Below are 18,019 nucleotides of genomic sequence, written 5' to 3' on the forward strand. Positions count from 1 at the left end.
AACTGCTTACAGACCTTGCTTCAGTTAAAGGCGTTTGCTTTCTAATCTGTAAAGCTAAACAGAAAGGGAGTTAACGCTATAAACCTCATGATTTTGGGTTTTGTTAATCAAGTGATTGCATAGCAATGGAAATGTCAATTGCAACATTAAACTGCTTAATTGAACTATTTCTTTTGCTAATCTGCATTCTAGTGCAGGATTGTCTTTTTTAAATAAGACTTCTGTACTAAGTCTTATGTTAAGCTTTGGTTTCTAAAAAGTGTATTTATCAAATCTTCTAGATTAAAGCTGAAATACGCATTTCAAATGAAACTTTTTGCAATTGACTTATTTTTCTGTTCACATTTCCTTGCATGCTTAATGTTAGCAGAATTTGACAATCTGAACCTCTGTACCTGACTTTTCTTCAATTATTAACTGCTACATTTTTATTCTGTCAGGTGAAAGAAGGATTTACTGCTTCACATGAGCAGAAGTCTTCTCATGTAACTGTAACTCCAGCAAAAAGTGAAAGAATGCTTGGAGATGAAGGCAGCTGTTCTACTCAGAATTCTAACATACAAAATCAAATAGAAGAAATTGAGAAATTCCTCCAGTTGGAGAGACTTTGTTCATCAAGGAAAAGAAAACATGAAGACAGAGAATGAAGAACAGTGGCAGGAATTTAAATGCATGTATGTGCCTGTTAGGCACAGATAAATCACTTGCATAAACCAGAGTGGTAAAGGTATTCCTATAGAATATGGTATGTATTAATTGTGCTTTCATGTTTAATACAAAGTATAGACCTCTTCTGTTTAAAAATGGTGAAATTCGTATTAATAAAGTTAGGTCTGTTTCTGCAGTCAACTGCATGCAACTTGTTACAAGTTTTGCCTGAAGTTAAAAGTTCACAAGTTAAAGTTTTAATAAACCTGTAAGTAATATTAAACTATGGCTTAAGATTCCCCTCTTTCTTGTTCTGAGGTACTTTTGACTGAAATAATTCAATTTGGTTTCTGTCAGACTGCTCACTCAATTTTCAAACAATCAGCTGCAACTGTTTCAAAAATATAATGGCTCCTCCTAGAAACATAACAACTTAGAGCAGTTCAAAGTGGCAGATGAATAAAATCATCTGCTTACCTCTACTACAGAAGTATTTAAATATTGTCTAAATAATACCTCTTTCAGCACTAAAGCATCAGGTATGATTCACAAAGATATGCCAGCAGGTATTGCTTCATAGTTTCACTTTTAACTCACCCATGGTTTTTCCTCCTTTAGGGTATGAGGGAAGCTCTCTCTCATTTCATATTATTTACACTCTTTTCTGATTACCCTCCCTTCATTCCCCCACCTCTTGCCAAAGATCCTCATATTATGAACTTAGATAACAATAACAAAAGAAACAACCACTATTGCTAATGTTATATATTGACAATTATGTAATAAAATCAACAGAAGATACTCTCCCAGATTAGCTTTATTGCCTCTTTTTTTTTGGTTTCAATTTAGAATATTTAGCTTCTATAAACCAATTGCATACATTTTGGAAATGTTCACAAATCGTCAAAATTTTTAATAAAAATTATCTATAGTAAGACATTTCTAGGTCATTTTTAAGTGTCTGAGAGACTGAGGAGACTGTTTTTCACTTGATTCAAATTTTGTTTCCAGGTGTTTAGAGTGTCATACAATTGTTGCCATTGCTGCTTTCCGAAGGTCCGATGTGTGCTGTGACTAGAGAAGTAAAACAAAATTAGAAGATGATTACTAGATGTCATGCTCACCTAATAATTCTTTGATAGCATTACTTTGCTCTCATAAATGAATAGGGAAATTTTATTTTCTGTATATAAAGGGCTGCACTTTACCAGTTACAGAAATCTGTAGCCTTCCCAAATATTTAAAGCAACAACAGTCATTAGTATTCTTGTCACTATTAGGTCATTAAATGAAATGTGCTGGAAAATAGGACTCTTTCATTAAATAAGCTAATCACATTCAGTCTGAGCTTTAATAAAATTATGATAAATAGCAACTATTTAACTACCAGCAACTGATAGGAACAATACCTTGCTTCTATCTAGTTAAAATATTCTACAACTGTAAGTGAAATAATTAGAACACACTAAGTTCCACAAAATGCTATGAAGAATTGTCTTACCTGACAACTACTTTTCTCTGTGTCTGATCTATTTTGCAGTATACCATCTTTGTCTTTACAGCTGCAAAAAAAGCAATGCTGTTTTGAGCAGTATATTCAAGACAGCGTTAAGGTATTAAATTGCATAAAACCTCTTTATAATTGGATCAATACAACTACAAAAAAAACAGTTCATATTTTTCACTGGTGTTGTTAAAAGTCCAGTAGGCAGAAAAGCAAAATGATGTAACAAGACAAAGGTCATACATGTATCTTCATTGTTTGATGCCAATCTATTAAAGCAATATCCTGTATAGTTTTTATGAACTTCTCCCCCCTACAAACACATCCTGTTTTAATGACAACAAACAGAACCAGATGAAAAAATTAAACCTGCAAACAATTTATTAGTTCTATAAAGAATTATCTGAAATATATCTATCACCAAAAAGAAAAGTCACTCATAAAAGTGTCAGCAGTTGTACATGTCTTTTAAGCACAAGATTTTAACAGATATGTATCTTAGAACAGAAATTTAAAAATATTTCTCTGAATTTTTAACATCAGCCTTGAAGACTATAAAAGGTATGGTTCATTAGCATTGTGTAAAGTGCTTTGTTACAGTTCTTACCATCAATAACAAATGCTTCTACATCATCAGCTCCAATCTGAAGTTCCTGTTGCATTGTGTCAAATGATATTTCTTTGTTCTCTACAGCCATCCCCATGAAAGTAAGTAGCCTCATTTTTGCCATATTCTGTTCATGCAACAAGCCTACGTAGAAGTATAGATAACCAGTAAGGACATCACCATAACTGAAATTTAGATGGAAAGGGTGCAAATGGTACAAGTGATTTTTTCAGTTGCATCATCAGGAAGAACAGCAGCACAACAACAAATGAAAAATAACTGGTGATGTCAAAGCCTTCCTACAGCAGCACCACTCGTTTTCATGTAGTTGCTTAAAAAAAACCACCCAACAAATCTGTAATGGTTCAGCAACACAACATTTTTGTCCCATACACATGTGCTTTGATACTTAATGACTTTACACCAGAGTATAAAAACACTGAGTTGCATCTAGGGTGGCTAAAGTGTGATCTTCAAGAGCATATGAACAGATAGTAAAAGTCGTTCATCTTTTACATGATGGTATGAATAGTAGCACAAGAAACTGAAGCTTGCACATCTACATCAGAATCTGTTTTACTGAAGAAGTCTAGGTAAACAGAGTTAAGACACATGGATGAGCCAAGGCATTTCTAAATTAAGTTCCCTAAGGCTCCAACTAAGATTTGCTGGAAGTTTCTTTAAAATGAACGGCAATCATTTTGTTTTGGAATTACATTATAAGCATTCACATTGCTTCAGTAAATATTTAAGTTTGAAATTTATAACATCCATACTCTAATAGGAAAGCACATTAATAGAGGACATCATGTTGTGTTAATTAGCTGTAATTATGATGCAGGCTCCCTATTTGGCACCAATTCAACAAAAATGTGATCACCATAATTCATATAAATGAGGAGCATCAGAAACTATACCTAACTGGTTTTAATGGAAATCTACAAGCATCAAAAAAATCAATTAGCACACATTAACCCTAATTAACAAATGCAAATGAGATGCTGATTAACTTTCTGAAAAAGACTGCTGATAATACCAGATTAAATGTGGACATGTTAGGGCGATCCAGTTGACACAGATAATGCTACTGCTGGCCTAAGTTGTCAGCATTAATAAAACAACAAATTGTAACAAACTGATGCCACCTGTAGGAGCCTTCACTGCACAGCTTTCATAGACATTTTAATTGGTCCTGATGCAGAAAAGGAGAATGGTTTAAAGTATTTATTTTTTTTTTGAATAGATCTAGGTGTTTTAAAGAATATTGGAATGTCTCAAATTGTGTTGTTTTCTGTAACAAACTGCTATTGTTTTTTAAAGGCATAACTGGAAGAAGTAGACCAAGTTCCTAGCACTCAGGTCTGAACTGCCTCAGAATCTCTACCTTGGCCTCTAGAATCTCTAGACCTCTCAGAATCCCTACCTTGAAGACATTCAAAATGTCCTGAGGATACCATAAAGGAGGTGAGAAATCAAGGTAAGTGGAAGTAGGGCTGTCTTTCAAAACAGTTACACAGATATCTAAGGATTTTACCAGAATAATATCAGATATATTTAACATACAGACTGTATATTCACAGAAGTAAACCTAGATGCCAGAAGGCAAAAATAAATCATGACTGTTGCATGACATACAGTTGCTACCCCACATGTAATTAATATTGCATACATTTTTTCAAGTACAACTACATTTTCAGCAAATAAGCCATTTCAACACACAAAAATAAGTACAATACAGAAGATATTTCCCCTAAGAAAGAAAAGCATCAGATATTCCCACAACTAATGTTCAAATAAGAAGACAAAAGACATGCCTATCCCATATACACATTTACAAACTACCAGAAACTTACTGCTAATTTTATCCACAAAAAAATCATTGATGTTTCCATCATTTTAATACCTAAAGTACCAGCATTTTAAAGCTCTGAAGGTAATTATTCTCAGAATTATACCACACTCCATTAAACAAAATAATGCATATGTTAAAAGGCTGCACTAAACTTGGTTTTAACAAAACTATGCCTTTCTTCAAATGCATTCAGTTAGTGTTCAAGTGTCATTTCAAAATCAAAGTTATAAAAAAAAAAATCAGATTTTTATGGAAACGTTTATTCATTACCAATATGTCAAAACCGTAATGCAGTAATAAAAAAATCTGCATCATTGAGCAATTTCTGCATTGTCACTGACCCCTGTCCTAAAAAGCTGGAATATAAAAAACGTAATTTTAATGCATGCAATAGCTTATGAACCAGTGCTCCTTTGAAACAGTCAATTACACATCAACGGGGGAGTGTCAAAGTGTTAATTACTACTCCTTTCTTCCACAGTGTGTAAATAAAGAGGGTGCTGACATTAACATTCCATCACATTGCTTCATGTGATGAAACAAATTAACTGGGACAGACTGTGGCTTGCTAGGTCTAATGCATCAGCGCACGCGCACACACACACTGTAGTTTGCATGTTTTACCTTACCATTCAGGAAAAGTATTTGCTGTTATAAACTTACTGATCATAAAAAAAAAAAAGATTTATACCAGCTGCTGTTTTTGCTGGAAAACTGTAATCTCTGACCTAGCCTAGAGTAGCAATGTGTTACAAATTCGCCCCCAAAAGGTTTAAGTGAAAAGAAGTAGGAGAAAATAGTCATCTTCCAAACGCCTCTAATGCTTGTCCTAGTATAAGCCGCCATAGTTTTTAGATAGTCCATTTCTGAACTAGCAAGGGCTAGAGTCTACAAACTCTAATCCAGTGTTAAAAAAAGTCCTATTAAAATTCTCTGGCTTCAATATTTCTGTTGAAACTGAAACAGTTGGTGTAAGTTCTATTATCTTAAACCATGTAAATAGTCAGAAACATAATGATTTGAAAACTTACCAAGGGAGTCAATGAAGTCTTTGTTGTTCTGATAAAACTTGACATAGGATGCTAGTTTCGCGCTTACAAAAATTGTCAAAAGCTAGAAAACAAGCGTAAGAACACTTTAAACATTTTCTGTTTCCCTTCTTGAAGACTGCACAGATAGATATATAAAACACCACTATTACTATTGAACTGAAAAACAAATGCAAAAAGAAAGTTAAAATTCTGGCCGCTACCACCAGCCAAGGGTGTGCCTTGTGCCACCAATCCATGCTGTGCTTTCTTTTCTCAGACCTGAAAGGTAGTTTTGCCACAAGAACTCATGTAAAGACAGGATTTGTAACTCTGATGCTTCTAAAGGGGAATGTTCTATTATCCATGCTACATTTTACATGTAACTTTTTTTTTAATTTTAAAAGCAATAAAAAAAGTACACTGCAGATTACCGACATAGACAACTCCTTTAATGAATTTCAAAAGAAACCAATAAAGGAGGCACTCAATAGATATCAAACCAACTTGCTAAAATCAAAGTTACTTACATCGTGAATAAGTTCTCCTTCCAAAAATTTGACTGGTTTTAAGGCAAGAAGATGATCAAAGAGAAAGGTATTTGGATCCTTCAATGCTCGTACAATGCATCTGGTTAGAAAAGGAGATTTTACTTTTTTTTTTTTAAAACAGCAATACACATTTTTATGATTAAATGCAATTCAATTTGTTTTTCTTGATTTTCTAGGAAATACTCTGTAGTTTTCAACTGTTCTTAAATATAAGGCATGTCACATTCCTAGGTAACTTTAATCTTCGTTCAACAGACAAAAAAGAAAACAGAACAAAGAAACAGAAACTGTTAAGTACTTTTCCCCATATCACAAATAAAATTGGCCAAGTGGTAAGGCTACAGACCAACCTACTGTTTCCATCTATGCATTTGTTTCTAGCCAGATCTTCATTCCTAGTGGTATTTTTACTGTTCTCCTAAAACTTCATAGAATTAAGTCGTTTAGGAAGATTAATTATACTTGAACATGTGACACAAAGCAGAGAAATCTTCAATACCAAACACTGCAAGACCTATGATTTATCAGTTGCAGCTCTGGACTATAAACAGTCCTAAAGTGTTTCTAGAACTCTAGATGAAAGCTTTTGTTCAGCAGCACATTAGAAGGCTGTCAGTGCTACACTAGCACCACTGGCCTAGACCATGACCCTACCACATAACATGCGTCCAGAAGAACCTAGTCTGCACAGAGACAGCACTGTAGTAAACCCAGAGAACACACGTTCTTTCAGAGGTAAAAAGGCCTCAGTGGTAGCCATTAAAGTTTTCGTTTACTTATGCACAGATGCTTTAATTTTCAAAATGAGTCATTTGATTTTCCTGCTGCTCAAGTGTAAGCTATTACACACCCAGAAGATCTACATTACTTATTAAATATCTAATTCCTAAGAATAATAATGACAGACAGAATATGAAAATAAGCTTTTACACATTTTGGCCTGTGGGGAAAATAAATTAAGAATCATCTTTACTCCCAGCATGTCTACCAAGTAATTTTATTTCTGTGCAGTTCGTATCCTTAGTCCTTGCTCATAGCAAAGAGAGCAAGAATTTATTTTCAATAGAAAGTGCCATTTGAAAAAAAGTATTTAAGTTAAAGAATCAAATAATCAGCGAGGAATTGACATCCTTTCAGTTTTTTTTAAACTTCTGATAACATAGTTGATGTAAACAACCTTGTTAGCAAGGCTGCTCTTTCTCAGCAGTGAGCCCAAGTATGCCTGCACACTTGTGCAGTGGAGTAAACCTGACAGCCTGGAAACCAGCAAACCTACCGCAGGCTGCACAGATAAACTCCTTATCAAGTCAGCCATGCTATAGAAAAGGGGCCATGGGAGGGCCCTTGCCTGCCAGGACATTCAATATTCTTTATTAGTAAGGCAATCAACGTAATTCAGCAATTTAGAAAAAGCCACTTTTAAGGGAACTAGGAAGTCTGTGTTACCTGTGAGCATCAACTCTAGCCTGGGAAGCATTGTCCTCTGTGTAACTCCCCAATAGCTCCACCATTACTTTTGCTGCAGTGTCACTATGAAAGAAAAACAAAGTTAACTCAGGATTGCTGGGGGAAAAAAAGTTCAAACAAGACACTCAAATATTTGATTAATTCCATTATGATGTTACAGGTCAAATTAAGTTACACTTGAAAAGATGTAGATGATCCATTTTAATTCTAGTGGAGAGAACAAATTAACTAGATGTATTCTTTCAATTCTTGTTCTACAAAATGTTTATCTTCACCCTTCATTTCATTCTCTTAAATTGATAAATTACCTGCTGGTTATGGAAAAAGCTCTCTGAGCTAGGAACAGCTTTATATGGTTCACTAGAATGCTCTTCTTATGCACATCTGGATTTAATCATTGCAGAATAAGTAGCACTGCAAAGTTTATTTCAAATGTAAAATGGCATATCTTAAAGAATATTTATGGTCAGAAAAGTGACTGTGTAAAAGCTCCCTTTTCTTCTTTCACAGATTCTCTCCAAGTATTCAGACCGAGAGCTGCTCATTTCACTGATGAAGTTACACAGCCAGCAATTAGATTGGCTTAGGCTGCTGCAAAGGAAGCAGCTTCCAACACTAGTTTGACAGACAGCTTTTAGAAAAAGCATTCATTTGAAGAAAATTAAGTAAATCTACAGTCTTGTCTGCCCTGATGATTTCTTTAAACAGCTCCTTGACATTACTGCAAACCAGCTCCAAGACAGATACTGTACTTTTAACTGATTTTGATTTATTTTTATGCAGTGGTTCTCACCACTATTGAGACCACTAACTTCTCATGCTTTTTCACAAAGTTTTCAGCAAAAAATATATGCAGTGAATATACACAGACTGGCAAGCGTTCTGCTGCTTTTCTGCACATATACTTGGAGTCCCCGTTAGGCAGAAGTACTTTCTCAGTGGACAGGAAGGCTGGATGTTACTCTGTGAGTTATAATGTAAAGCTAAACTCTTCCCTGAAAGTAACTGAATTCCAGATAAAGCAACCTTCCCTATACAAGCTACAGTGAAGAAAATTAACGGTATTCCAGCCAAAACCTGTATACACAAGTGTGGCCTGATAGACTTATAAAATTTTCCATGCTGATATGGGTTTATCCTATGTAGCAGCACAAGCTAGCGTGGTTTTTACAGTCCAAAGACTATGTTCACATGGATATTAATTTTAAAACTCTCAGTATTACTATTTGCCAATTTCTCTATAGGGTGAGGTTTTGTGCTCCTAGAAAATTTGGCAGGTATCCTTTATGTGCAGTGCGAATCATGGGAAGCAAATAGTATCATATATAATCTGAATGTCCACTGAGTAAAAAGAGTTTGTACCAAAGGCAGAGAAGTTTTCTACAGGTGCCAGCCATTATTCCCAAATTGTTTTGAACAGAAAACTTGAACAAAATATTTAAGATTTTGTCATTGAAGAGGTTGGCCTATGCTTTGTTGTGGCAACTGATACTGGTGTGTAGAACTGATAGCCTTGTATCAGTGAAATAGAACAAATGTAGACAGCTTTACACATGCAAGAACTATTTGCATGCGCGTCAGTCTACAACAGACTAATTTTTGAGCTACTAAAGCCTTATCAATGCTCAATATTTAGTGAAGACAAAGAAACATTTTAAAGTAGGACTTGCACTATAGAGATATTCAAACAAAGAGGCTCAGCTGATGTTCTATTCTACCTAGTAAGCCCCCATATTTAATATATGTTTTCTATTTTTGTACTTATATACTTCCAGAAATCTGCAACATAGTTCTGAACTTTCCTCCTCTTCTCCCTCCTTTAGGAGCAAAAGTTAAAACTATGTTTTTCACTCACTTCAAATAAAATTTGCAATCCCTCCCCCCCTTTTTTGAAGGGGGAGAAGCAGCATATTGTATGTCTAGCAAATATCAGAATGCTACAAGACAATCACTCCCAAACTTCCTGTGCTAAAGTCTTGTAAGCCTCAACAAATATGCCAGAATTCTTCTATTCCTTTTATTATTTCATCTTACTCTATTCAGTGTCAGACTACTACTATAAATTAGGGTGTTTAAAGCAGTATTACAGATCGCCATTTCACCAAAGCTTATTGCTGAGTGTGTATTTCACCTAAGATTTAAGTGTGAACATTTTTCTAGCAAGACAGCTGGCACAAACACTCCTGGCTCCACTTGCCAGTCTGGATGAGTAACTTGACAAAACGCCTGTAAGAACTGAAAAGTTATGGTAGATAAAGGGACGAAAAAAATAGAGTATTCAGTCTCCAGAAAATTTTGGAATCGAGTCCCTTTACATTAAATTAAATGAAACAGTTATTTTGCAGGTGCCTGAAATGCTGAGCTTTTGGCTACAGGTATTAATAACCAGACTTGCCAGACCTGTTTGAATGTAAACTTGGACAAGACTCATCCCAGTCTGAATCCTGCCAGGTCGATGGCAGAGACAAAACTGTGAGCTGCATCAGGCTGGAGCCTGGCATGACATTCAAGGTCTCACAGTAGAACTCAACTCTTTGGCTGCATGCAAACCATACGTGCCTGCAAAACTTCACCTGCAGCTGGAAAACAGGTTGTGTTACCTTGCAGTTCCATAGCAACACAGCTAGGAAAATGTTGAATATTAAAGCTGAGGCACAAAACTGCTACAGAACCTTTATGACAAGGATTGTAAGTAGCAGCGAAAGTAACTAATCTCCTGCAAAGTTCAGCTACCAAATACAGATCTCAGAAACAAGCCACAGCAGCCATCTGTTCTCCAGCCACCACCACCGATTTTTCTTCAGTTGATCATGGGAAAGATAAGAATCCTTCTTCAAAGAGAAGACGATTTTGATCATCAGTAAGAAGAAACTTCAACCAGAAAGTGACTGGAAAAGATTTGATAAAACAAGCTTTCACTTATCACTGTAGGAAAAGGAACAACGAACTTAACATCTGCGTATCTACTCTTCACAAGCTGTTCACTACCAAGCTATCCCCTGGGGAAAGTCTATTAGGTCTGGAAAGCCATCTTTTCTGCCACGTAAAATAAACCAAAAAAACACAGTCCCATTGCTTTCAACAATGTGGGTTTTTTCCTTTATTATAAATCAACATGGTAACGGAGGTATGATTTTTATTGCTTATTTTTCAGTTCCCCCTTATCTTCCCAAACTGCTAGGTAGAGCAACATTCCTGCGTGCAAAAGCTGGAATGCTGCTGTGAGTTTCCCATACTATTGCAAATACTGCCCACTGATCCAGGAGAGTGAACCAGGTCAAAGGTGCTAGGGTCACTTCTTGTTTTCTTTCCTGGAGAGAAATATAAGTGCTCTGAAAAACTGCTCAGTTCAGTGCAAAGCTCACTGCAACAGATGGTAAGGACACTGAGTGCAGGAGTAATATATTACAGAGTTAGTGAAAGTTTTTAAATGCCTAATTTAAAAAATGTCACCTATTATTGGTGAGCAATTTTGTTGTTTTGTTTTTTTTTTTTTAATGAAATCTGGCAGTTAACTACTAAGTAACTTTGGTAGCAAGGTTACTAGTAAGACTGAAAACAAAAGTTACAAGTTTAATCCACAGATTTGATAACAAGACTAGCTAAAAGTAGTTAGCTATTAAGTGTGGAAATTAAACTAGTTAAAACCTCTCAGTAAATCAAGTGTTCAGAGTATGAGCATTACAGAATATCAGCATAATATTTCTAAAACAAACTACGTGCTATGCCACATACAAGATCTGATTAAGATTTTTGAAATCTCTCATGAAGTACAATCAGTACAAAAGCGTTTTAATGTCAGTGACAGGAAATCGCAGTAACATAACTCACAGTGTAACTACTCCATGAGGATTAATCATCCCTAAATGGAGGTGAGGTAAAAGTGATCCTGCTGTGCTGACACAGCATTTCCAGGCTACAATTTCACCAGGCCCAAATAAGCTAACTCTCCTGCCAGAAGAAACTTTCCTCCTACTACGACAGCTCCACACATGCCTTTTTTTCTGCAAGTCACCTCCCTAGTCCAATCCATTGTGCAGTTGCACATATGCCTACACCAGCACACACACACACCACACACACTGGTTCCAGTACTTGGAGGCACAGGACAGGAACAGGTGGAGTACAAGACAGAATCAGGTCTGCAGCAATACAAAGCTATGCAAACGTAGGAAAAGCTGCTTTCCCCCCTCCCATAAATTACAGCGGGGTCAATTTAGATAGGCTGAAACAGTTGTGGAACTACACGCCGAAACCACTTCTAAGTACCAGCCCATCTCAACTGCCCTGGCCAATGCACTCGATATACTATATCAGGTATTTGAGATAAACTGATGACAGCTCTCAGTTAAGACTTGCGTTAATTAACAGGCACAGTACGCACAGCATTACTTTGCATGCCAGAAGACACTGGTCTGCCAAGTTTGTTAGATCAAAGATACCTCTTCTGATCCAGGATAATGATTTAAAATGGTCAAGCAGGTATTCTGTGGACATTAATTTTGATGACTAGTGGAAAGCTTTGTCCTAAAGGTAATGTTTATATAAAAGACCGATTCTGTTAACTGTGATTGATAAGCCTCCCAACATCATTAAGAGATAGCACTACCATGCACTAAAATGTCAAAAGTGCAATTAAATAATAAACTTGGCACAACATTACAATGCTTGAAGATTAGTATTTATAGAAAGGAATAGTTTTATTTTGGGAGTCTATGGTTTGTAGTTAGTTCACTACTAACTTCAAAAACGCTTACAAAAACATAGAAAAAAAGAGGTACCTTTGGACTGAATTATCAGTACAGATTAATTTTAAAGTGCCATGAAAAATACTTTTATTAAAAATCACTTGCAATAGATCAATTTAAGATGCAGTTATTACTTGTCTTTTATACCTCTTTTTGCAGTCTACTAGGACATCATACAGCAGTCTCAGAAGAGTATGCTTTTTCTCTGTGCTGAGATTCCAGTCAGAAATCCATTTTCGGACCTAAGGAGAATACAAGCGAAAAGGAAGCGTTGGAAAAAAGTTAACAAGAAACTGCAAATACTTCTAATTTACTCTCAAGCAGAAACGGATTCAAGAGATCTTTCACAGATTTCTCTTTTGGGTCCTCTGACTCTCAGGCTCCCCATGCAGAACCTGGAAGTTTTCCCATGACAAGGCCAGATGTCTGTGCTCTTCGTGTGATTCCAATACATTCTGATTCCAGAGGAAGGGACAAGAACTTGCCGCCCCAAATCCTGATCAAAACTTCTCACTTTCATTACATCCACAAGAATCGGACACATTAACTATGCTCAGCATCAGAGGTGGAAGATAAACAGCAGCTTGATTTAGATTCTGGACGCAGACCTTTAGAAGGTAAGAAGTCGCGTTCTACATTTCTTATTTCAGTAGTGTCTAGCAATTTACAGCAGGGAAAAATGGTCTGTATTAACTCTGACTAATATTTAGTGAGATGCAACACTGTTAATACAAAGGCGGTAACTTGAAGCACCACAGTAATTAATTACCTGGTCTAGTTCAGTTGGAATGTACTGGATGGCACCGCACGAGGAGGCCACTTTAAGAAGGCTGCAGTATACCGTGTATCTCACAGGAGTGTTCTTATCCATGCCATGGAAGAGATTGCTCAGTCTAAACCACAAACAATTGAGTTTAAAAGGTTTAGAAAAACTTCACTGGAGCGCATACAAAGTTTCTATCCAGATGCTGGTAGTACACACAAAGCACCTGGCGACACCTTAAGTCCATGAAGAATTGTAACAGCATTCAGTTTTGTAACAGGTCACAGCAGAGAAGCCAAGAAGTCTGTGCTTCCTACAACAGACACACAGATCTCAACAGACACCCCACACTTTCATTTCCAGAGACACACAAAACAATCCGTTCTCTTTAGAGGAAGGATTACTTTTCAAGACAACGTTATCTCAGCTTCTCTGTAGAATACTTACAGCTGCAGTCTAAGAGATGGGCGCTCTCCTTCCCGAAATTTTACTAGTTTCTCACACAAGCTTTCAATCAGTGCTTCTTGTTTGTCAGGTTCCAGGATAAGAAGCAAAGAGACTACACTGTTCATTACACTCTCAACATCTGCACAAAACAAAATACACAGCTGTTTAAAATTGACAGCAGCAACCATCACCAATAGTTATTTAGCGCTGGAGAGTTCCTTCTGCTGGGAACGCTTATTTTGCATTGGCAAGAACTGTAAGAGATATGATGCCAACATAACCAACGTGGATATTCATCAGAATGTTCAAGAGATTTGGTTTATGTGGTCTCTTATTAACACGTCTCAATTTAAAGCAAGAATTACCACTGTAAGGTAAGAACAGAATTTGGTATTTGGTATCTTACTTGCTTCAAGTTCTCTATTCACACACGAGAAGTCAGGGGAACTTCAGGTTTTGGCCTTTAAATAAGTAAAGCAGCGGGTTCCTCCTGCACACCTAGAAAATTGTTTTAAAGCAAGAATTCTAACCTGGTGCTCAGTGCAAGGGAAACCCAGACCACAGGAGAAGTGCCCAGACGAACAAAGCACACGCAGAGGCCTCTGCAGCCTGTTTCAAGTATGGCATTACATGCTGCACAAACAGGGCCTGACAGGTATTCTTCCCACAGCCTGCCCAAGTATGTTATAGAAAGCATAAGAAAAAAAATATGGCAAATACGTATTTCCCTTAATGACACCTGAACATCAAACAGCACTGCGATAAGGTTCTCCAGTGTTTCGTACTCATTTGCCTACAGTTAAGAGGCAAAATGAAAAATAATTGTACGTACTCTTCAGATAAACCCTACGTTCTTTCAAACGCATATTATTAATATCAGCAATTATTTTTACAGGTAAAAGCTCTAAATGGCACTTTACGTCAGTACAGATCCCTGGAGGCACTGAAAGATCATTTAAGGCTATTGCAGTATCAGTGTCACTAACCCATAGTAGTGTAGATGCTAAGGATTTATATCCTACCTCAAAACCAGTAGTGACTACTAAAAGATCCCAGTGTTTTCAGACAATATTAACCAACTAATGTTTAGGCCTTAATACTTCTAGTTACAGATGTCTACAGTCCTAGTTTTTATTGCTACCTATTTGCCATGCAGTGCCACAGCCATTAACCAGAAGCGAATCTTACTTTATCGTTCACTTTTTTTCAGAGAGGAAGCTTTTATATAAAGCTCCCTGGGCCCTCCTAACCAGCACAACCTAGCCCCATTTCTGATTTCTTCAAAGGCCACCGGGTGTTTGAGGAAGGGAGGAGTGGAGCACACGCAGATTTTATCTGGCCACGCTGGAGCTAAGCGCTTCCAATCTTACACAGACGCGCACGTTAATGTGTGAGCCACGCAACACACCCCTAAATTCAGCCCAGTCGCCTGTCTGAAAGGACTGATGGCGATCGCGCCTAGTGAAACCCGTAAGGCCTAGGGAGGCAAACCTTTGTCATCCTCCTTCAGGCACACGTCGCAAGCCTCGATGATCTGCGCCAGGTCGACATGGAGCCCGCCTTCGGAGTTCTCCTCAGAGATCTCCGCTCCTTTGGACTTCAAGTAAGCTCGCAGTTCTGCGGCCTTAAAAAACAAACAAACACACACAGAGCGCTCGTTTTGCGAGCAGCAAGGCCCGAACAGCCCGGTTTACACCCCAGACGCGTGCCGGGGCCCCCCCTGCCGCACCGGGCGCTACGGCAGGCGACAAGCCCAGGCTGCGGGCAGCGTCCGGCGGCGGCCCCAGCCGCGCGGTGACGCCGCGAGGAGCCGGCCGGCCCTCCCGCAGCGAGCCCCGGCGGCGGCCCCGCGCCGCGCCCGGCCGCACCTGGTCCTCCTCTGTGATGTCGATGAAGGCCGGCACACTCATGGCGCTGCCGCCGCCGCCGCCACGGCCGGCCCGAGCACGCCGCCGTGCCGGAAGGGAGAGAGGGAGGGCGGGACGCCTTCCGGGGCCGCGCCGCTTCCGCTTCCGCTTCCCCGGGCGGGAAGAGCCGCCTCGCGCCCCGCCCCGCCCCGCCCCGCCCGCAGCTCCGCCTCGCGCCCCCTCAGCCCCGCCTCGCGCGGGCGGTGACCGTTGGCGCTGAGGGGCCCGGCGCGTGAGGCGCGAGGGCTCTGCCCCTCAGGCCCTCGCGGGGCTGCTGCCGGCTCGCTTGGGTCCCTTCCCCATTAACCGCGCGGCGTTTGTGCCGTGAGAGTTTAAGTACCAGGCTGAGCTTAGGTAAGCCAGCGTTGAAACCTGCGCAGGGGCGTTGCAGGAGTCCCTCGTCAGGCGCCAGCAGCTTCTTGCCTCGGTTTGTCTCAGTGCCGGCCTAGTCCCTGCTCCAGGTGCTACCAATATATTTCCAACCGGGTACTCGCTGGCATGTGCTTAGTATTCATCAACAGAAATTTAGAAAACACTTAGTCACAACTGTCTGGGTTAAACGTTTCTAAAGGCTTGTTTAATAAGAGCTGGACAATCCTGAGAGGGAGGGCTTCACAGATGGCCCCTTATTGCTACGTAAGAGTACTGCTAAGAAGTAATTACGGAGCTTTTCATGACTCTGGAAATCGTTGAGTAATTCAGGATAAATATTTCTGTGGAGAAATAGAGCCTGACATCCAGGAATGGAGTTCTGAAGTGCCAGCAAAAGAGCTCCGAGGTGATTTCTCTGTTAATGAGAAAGCTGAGGCTGGGACTCGGGCGCCGTGTTTGGCGCTGTTTACATTAGAACACGTGAATCACCTTGCTGAGCCAGTGTTTCGTACAGCCTGGTCCCCGATGTAAAATAACTACAGGAGATATAGTGCACCGGGGCTGGACGTAGTGTTTTATGCTTCAAGAGTTTAAATAAATAATCTGCAGTATGAAAAAAGTTACATGGCTATTGGTCATACCACTGTGTCTTAAGGCTGTTTGGCAAAGAGGGACTGGGCTGTTAGTGAAACACTCATCTAGCCCCAATTTTACAAATTAGATTTTAGCAATAAATACAGAAACACAATTAAAGAGGGACCTTAGCATTGATATTTGGTATTCTCAGTGGTCTGTATTCAGAAATCATTTACGCAAACTTGGGAGACTCTTTGAGTATTGATGGCAACCTTGGAGTTTGTACAAAGTTTCATAGCCTTTGTGCCAATACTTTGAAAGGTGACTAGGAACAGCCAGCAACTGACAATGAACTCAAAGGATTCATAGACTAAAGGAAAACCCTTTAGAAAACGCTTAAAGATAGCATGTCCTATGTTTGTTGTCGTGGAAATTCCTTCTGAAAAATTTTTATTCTTCAATAAAACAAATTTTTATGAATTCAGCTTCACTGTCTGGGAAGTGGGAGTTCCATCCCTTCTACAAAAAGCTGAAAAAAAAAATCTGTCGTGGAACTACTGGGCAATTTGCAGCAAAGTCGCAATCCAAAGTTTGAGGGAACATTGTGGGATTTCAGGGCAGCCTTTACAGCTTTTGGCTCTGTACTCAGAGTTCTACACATTTGGATCACAGCTAACATGCATAAGGTGATCTTATTCAAAACCCTTTTTTGTCCCACCCCACCAAACATTTCAGGAAATACTTCTAATACAGCTTTTATATAAAGCATGTAGAAGTTGTTGAAAGCACTAGCAGTTTCAACCTTTTATTAAAAGCTAACTATTAGTTAATTATTGGTCGCATCACCTTATTACTGCTATATCCACTATGTCTTGCAGAAATAAAGGCATCTTAAAAACTTACCTAAATTACCTAAGTTAATAAGACTGCTGAATACAACCTCACCCCCCTCTTTTCCCACCTACAGACATGACCAAATAACACCTGGAGTCAGTTACCCAGTCTGAAAAGCAGGGCAGCTCTAGCACCTGCTTCTAAGTTTCCACAGCACTGAGCACATTCAACCTGTTAAAGGCCCACATTGCTTTTATTAGCATTCAGGTATCAAATTGGTTTGGATCATCTGCAAGCTTGTATTACTTTTGAATAATACAAGCTTAATTTTTCTTAAATTTTCTACCATGCAAATCCTGGCGAACAAATTTACTCTAATTGAGGAAGTGTTTTTGATGTAATAACTCTACTTTAACTGATGAGGTGTCTTTACTAAAGCTGTTTTTAATGCCGATTGGTAGTGTTACAATTCTTTGGTAATACGTAGATCAGCAGTAATACCGCTGATTATCTACAACGTATATCTGAAAGTTATTCATACATGTCTCTCCCTTGTGTGCCTAATCTGCAGTGGGATTTGATTTTCAGAGGATGAGTGTTTAAGTATTTTTAAAGTGCAGGTGACTCTCATAAAGTGCTGCTTAACACAGCCCTGCGAGAACAAAGGTAACTTGGCATCTAGTGCGCTGGGGAATGGGGATGCTTTGATTTGCCC

The 18,019-nt window shown here is 38.7% G+C and overlaps 2 protein-coding genes across 9 annotated transcripts in view; one reads left to right on the top strand and one right to left on the bottom strand.

Annotated features, from left to right (window-relative positions):
• CCDC73 (coiled-coil domain containing 73) overlaps positions 1 to 1,302 on the top strand; it is a 77,413-nt gene extending 76,111 nt beyond the window's left edge. For all 8 annotated transcript variants that reach the window (XM_083837850.1, XM_083837848.1, XM_083837849.1 and 5 more), the window contains one exon: positions 441 to 1,302. In XM_083837850.1, the coding sequence (XP_083693976.1) occupies positions 441 to 647 (207 nt within the window). In that variant the 3' untranslated portion in view covers positions 648 to 1,302. The remainder of the gene's footprint in view (positions 1 to 440) is intronic.
• Positions 1,303 to 1,447: 145 nt separating this feature from the next.
• Positions 1,448 to 15,643, bottom strand: EIF3M (eukaryotic translation initiation factor 3 subunit M). Its single transcript, XM_083837910.1, has 11 exons — positions 15,484 to 15,643; positions 15,107 to 15,239; positions 13,616 to 13,754; positions 13,175 to 13,298; positions 12,553 to 12,647; positions 7,637 to 7,720; positions 6,170 to 6,269; positions 5,643 to 5,724; positions 2,760 to 2,903; positions 2,150 to 2,210; positions 1,448 to 1,722 (listed from the first exon to the last, which is right to left on the bottom strand). Exons 1-11 carry the CDS (start codon positions 15,523 to 15,525, stop codon positions 1,602 to 1,604), a joined length of 1,125 nt encoding a protein of 374 aa, XP_083694036.1. The 5' UTR covers positions 15,526 to 15,643; the 3' UTR covers positions 1,448 to 1,601.
• Between the last annotated feature and the right edge of the window lie 2,376 nt (positions 15,644 to 18,019).

This window comes from Anser anser (genome assembly GCF_964211835.1).
Source record: "Anser anser genome assembly, chromosome: 5".
Taxonomy (NCBI): domain Eukaryota; kingdom Metazoa; phylum Chordata; class Aves; order Anseriformes; family Anatidae; genus Anser; species Anser anser.

Bases quoted from the DNA above. Each gene is read 5' to 3' on its own strand.
- EIF3M (XM_083837910.1), bottom strand. From the start codon at position 15,525: ATGAGTGTGCCGGCCTTCATCGACATCACAGAGGAGGACCAG. The intron at 12,648-13,174 runs GTAATTAATTAC...TATTCTCCTTAG, and splicing joins TTCCAACTGAACTAGACCAG to GTCCGAAAATGGATTTCTGA. The intron at 2,904-5,642 runs GTAAGTTTTCAA...ACTTCTACGTAG, and splicing joins AGACTTCATTGACTCCCTTG to GCTTGTTGCATGAACAGAAT.